We start from the raw sequence: 4,824 nt of genomic DNA on the forward strand, positions 1-4,824 counted from the left end.
GCAAACAAGAATAGCAAAAATAAAAACACGCGAAATAAATGAATGACATAATAGAAGGCCTATATTGAGGCCCAAGTTTTGATGCCACAAACTAAGCGACACCCTAAATCTCAGTGCTTCATCTGTATCTGGTTCTTGGCGAAATCTACGAAATTTAAATCACACTTGGCCGTACATTTTTATACTGCCCTACCCACAAAAACACTCGCGCCTGTGTTAAACGCAAAAAAAGATACAGGAGAGCTTCAGCAACATATCTCAGTGACAGTGCTCAGGGTATAGCTATAGGCAGTTTTTATTTTTCTATCTCAGGAAAATAAACAAAACTTATCGGTTTGCATATGTTGTGGCTTACAAATTCCACGCTTTCAGTTTCTTTTGAGATTACGCTGACATATCAAACCATTTAAACATGTTGTTCAGTTTTGTTAATTCTTTCACCTTAAAAAAATTAGTTTGAAAACGTGGCCGAGACGCCAATAAATATAAGCTTCATCGGCATTTTTTTTCTTTTTTTTTTTTACATCCGACGACATAAAATGTCAGGTTTGATTCTTCGATTTAGAAAAAAAAATCAAATAAATAAAAATATAAAAAAATACATAGGCTACTACAAAATCCGACTTCTATCACAACCTCGCATTTTATTATACCCACAAAATCATCCAGTTCAACGTTTGATGGTGTCTTTCTGACAGAGTAAATAAAACAACAAATAAATAGCTCCACAGTATTTGTAGAATTACATGACAGTTTGATCAATCAATCTATGTAAATATGTCTTTTGAAAAACAAAAAAGTAGAACGATAATAACAGACGTCCCTAGAATTTCTGTGGAATAGATTTACACCAAAATGTGAATTAAAATATAAGCAAAATAATACAATAAGAAAATAATAATAATAATAATTTCTGATTGTTGTATTGTATTTACACATAGTGACGTATAGCAAGCCCCTGGGAGAAATCTTCCCATTTTTTTCCAATCTTCCAGTGTTTACATTTTCAGTAGCCTTAAACACCACTGCATTATGTCCCTATAAATGCGAACCGGAACCAACACAATGAAGAACTATAAAGCACAAAAAAAAAAAAAAAAAAAAAAACTTAGAACAGACACAGTTAAATCCAAAGTCCAAGTATACTTTTACAGTATAGATCTGATGTTGGGTAAACGTGGAGAATAATTAATAATAATAATAATAGTGCCCGTGTTACAAATTGATATGCTTGATAAATTAAAGAAATATAAACTACACAAAAACGCTTTGTCAAATGAAATAATGAAGATTCGTTTGACTTCAAATTAAAATATTGCAGGTCACATCACTTGCTTTTCCCATTCTCCACGATACTGTGTAAATAATCTCCATTTCAAAATAATTAAAAAAGACATTCAAATGTTTGAGATATATAATATTGAATTCGTTGGGTAGAAAATAGTGCTAACATTGTTGGAGTCTGAACATTGTTTACTATACATAAACATATAGTAAAGTCAGCTCATAATTGATATATATAAAAAAGCAGCTGAATGTGGGTTAAAAAGCAACTCCGCAAGAGATAGCAAGCAATATTCGGCTAAATGACTATAAATATAAAGGCAAACTGTACCAAGACTCGAATGTTAAAGAAATAAAACCAAAATAAAATAAACAAAAAGCTCTAAAATCTTTTCCAAATTCAAAATAATACGAAAAAGTGCTCAAGTGAGAGAATAGCTATGTCCTTTAAAAATTATACAATATTTACAGCACTGTGTGGAGACCTGTGAAACAATTCTATTTTATGGTAATATGACTAGATCTAAGGAAATGACAGATTTCTGTCACTAACCCTTCGGTGACCTGTCTGCAGCTCGATGCTGGAAGTTTCCTTTTATTTCTTTTCAATTTAGAGCCATCCGTATTGATAAAACAGAGAAAGAGACCAGAATCAATTGTGTGCGACTAATTTCTTGGCGCCAAGACTACAACATCTGTTTAGTGTGACCTTGCACCTCACTGTCTCCATGATATGAGAATTGGAAGTACATAACCATGCAGTATGTATAATAATAATAAAATGTTTATTATTATTATACATACAGGCCTTTTGATCCCAAGAAAATTGTTGAATACTGTGGATGGATGCATGTCACACTGATGTTGTTTTTTTTTCAATCTAATCGATGTTCACCCTCAGTCGCCCACAACAAAAGTAAAATCGGCGTGTATTTGTCGAATGCTGCAGCACTAGTCACTTTTCAGGCTAATTCCGCAAAAGAAATGCAGTGAGTGCGTCTAGATGTAAACAACTGGCTATGGGATACCCATGCTCGCGTTTGAGGGACATTTCGCTCGTCTCAAAGTGTTTGATAAATAGTAGGGTTACACCTTAAAACTGCGTCTTTTCACAGTGCTGGGTATTCACAGAACAACCGTTCTCTTTGCTCGCGCGGGGAACGCACGGTCCCCTCTGTGGCAGCAGTACGAATTTTGAGTAACATTGAAGACGGATATAATCTGCTCTCCCGCCTCAGTAGTCTAAACCGCAGCTGCTTTCACATTGGATAGCTCCAACGTGAACATAATCATAAATGAAGACTGAGGCAGTCAGTATGATAAGATGTGTCCATGTTTTTGTCTTGTTTTTGTCTTTTCTCACTGAACTGGCGTCTGAACGCCGTGATGCGGCGGCGTGTCTCCGTATACGTCCTCGGTACCCGGCAGAGGTCCGCCGGGAGGAGTCATCCGTTTCTCTTTCTGTCTTCTGTTACAAAACCAAACCCTCACTACCTCTTTTTCCAACTGCAGACTGTCCGCCAGCGAAGTAATTTCCGACGCGGCGGGCTTTGGGCACTTAAGGAAATGGCTCTCCAAAGCCCCTTTTACGCTTACCTCGATGGAAGTCCTCTTTTTCCGTTTCCTCCCCTGCGCAGCTATCTTGTCCAAGCTCGTGGGGCTGCCAGATGTGGAGTCTGCCTCCTCCAACCACTTGTTCAACAAAGGCTTGAGCTTGCACATGTTTTTGAAGCTGAGCTGCAGGGCCTCAAACCTGCAAATTGTGGTCTGCGAAAACACATTTCCATAGAGCGTTCCCAAAGCTAGTCCGACGTCCGCCTGCGTGAAGCCCAGCTTGATCCTCCGCTGCTTGAACTGTTTGGCGAACTGCTCCAAGTCGTCCGAGGTCGGCGTGTCCTCGTCCGAGTGGTCGTGGTGGCTCTGGTGCGGCTGGTGCTGGTGCTGGGACGGTGGATGGCCGTGGTCGCTGAGGTGTGGGCTGTGGTGGTCCTCGTGCGCGTCGCGCATGCTGTGGTGGTGGATGCCCTGGCCGCTGCCCGGGATGAGACCGTTCACGCCGAAGCCGGGCTGCGAGTAAATAAGGCTCTGTCCGTTCGACGTGGCCATGCTGGGTATGTGAGCCGCCGTCGTCGTTCTCCATGCCCTTGAATCGTGATGGTTCCCGTGCGTCTGATGTACCAGATGGGGTGGCCGCGTCTGATGCTGTAGATTGCTGGAATTGTGCATCTCGTCCCGGGGGCTCTGCACCGCTGGCTTGATGTCCTGCTCGCCGAGGGGACTGGACGACCACGGACCTCCTTCTCCGTGTGACAAGGCTGTTATCCACTGGTGCGCGTGGCTGAGCGGGTGACTGTTGCTCTGCAGCGAGTAGTCACTCTGCAACAGGGTTTGCGCGTCCCTGTAAGCCGTGGCTTGCTGCATGCTTCCAGGCTCCGAGTGTACAATAGATGGGCTGGAGGTGAGGATATTGTAATGACTGGATGCTGTAGTCGCCATGACTCTCGGAGCCGAACTGATCGCTCCTATTAAAAGAACCTTGCATTTGACAGTTACTCTTTTGCCACAGGCGTCTCCCAGGCTCTTTGCCAAGTGGACGCAGCGGCGCGCACCTGAGCTCCGCCCACCGACGACGCTAATTGGGTGGAAAGGGATGATGGACGCGTTTTTTTGGAGGCAGCCTTCAGTTCATTGGATGCTCGAGAGTCTTAACAAACACTGCCTCCTTGCCTCAAAAGAACTCCGTGTCCTACAGCACCTCTGAAATGTGAGGGACCGACGGGCCACCAAGATCGGAGCGAAGAACATCAAAGGTTATGCTTTTTATAACTTGGAGATAATTCATTTCAAATTTGACTGTTATGGAACTTGGGATTGTGTGTGTTTGTATGTATGTGTCTTGTTCAATAGAATTTATGCAATAAATGAAAACTATTTTATGTGATGTCATCTCATATTTATTGATTACAGGTTCGGGGTTTCATTTGTCAAATAAGGTAAACTATAATCTTTCTAGCGTGATGTTTGCTTGGGCAGTCAACTTTGGATACGACTTTACTGATAATTTTCACATTAAAGAAAAACGTTTTGCAGACCACTTTAAAAAGTATTAACTAATTTGTTTAAAATGTCATTTGTATCATTCAGGTGTTTGATTTCGAAGAACTATAAAAAAAGGAATAAAAGAAAACAGGTCTTTAATGATTAGCCAAGTTTGCTGGCCATCACATTGCAATAACTTTGATGAGTCAAATAAGAAACATGACATGTTACGTTAGGTATGTTGTCATTTTTCTCATTCAGAAAAAAAGAGCAGAAAATATGTTGGTTATATATAGAGGTTATATATAAAAAATATATATAGCCTAGGCCTACATCTCTGTAAAGAATAAAAATAACAGCCGACGTAAAAGTGTATAGGAAGCTACTAAAAATTAAGTAAAAGCTTCAGTTAATAAATAGGTAAGAATAAATCATTAAAAAAAACAGCCTACCATTTTATGATTGAAAGAAATCAAAAAACTCTCCTAATATGAACATTTT

General features: G+C 40.4%; 1 protein-coding gene across 1 annotated transcript; it reads right to left on the reverse strand.

Moving 5' to 3' along the window:
- Positions 1-618: 618 nt before the first annotated feature.
- On the reverse strand, positions 619-4,454 carry pou3f2b (POU class 3 homeobox 2b). The gene has a single exon (XM_026283859.1). The coding sequence runs from the start codon at positions 3,778-3,780 to the stop codon at positions 2,644-2,646; it is 1,137 nt and encodes a 378-aa protein (XP_026139644.1). The 5' UTR covers positions 3,781-4,454; the 3' UTR covers positions 619-2,643.
- Between the last annotated feature and the right edge of the window lie 370 nt (positions 4,455-4,824).

The sequence above is a fragment of the Carassius auratus genome, chromosome 16, assembly GCF_003368295.1.
Source record: "Carassius auratus strain Wakin chromosome 16, ASM336829v1, whole genome shotgun sequence".
NCBI lineage: Eukaryota > Metazoa > Chordata > Actinopteri > Cypriniformes > Cyprinidae > Carassius > Carassius auratus.

Coding starts and splice junctions, on each gene's coding strand:
- pou3f2b (XM_026283859.1), bottom strand. CDS start 3,780: ATGGCGACTACAGCATCCAGTCATTACAATATCCTCACCTCCAGCCCA.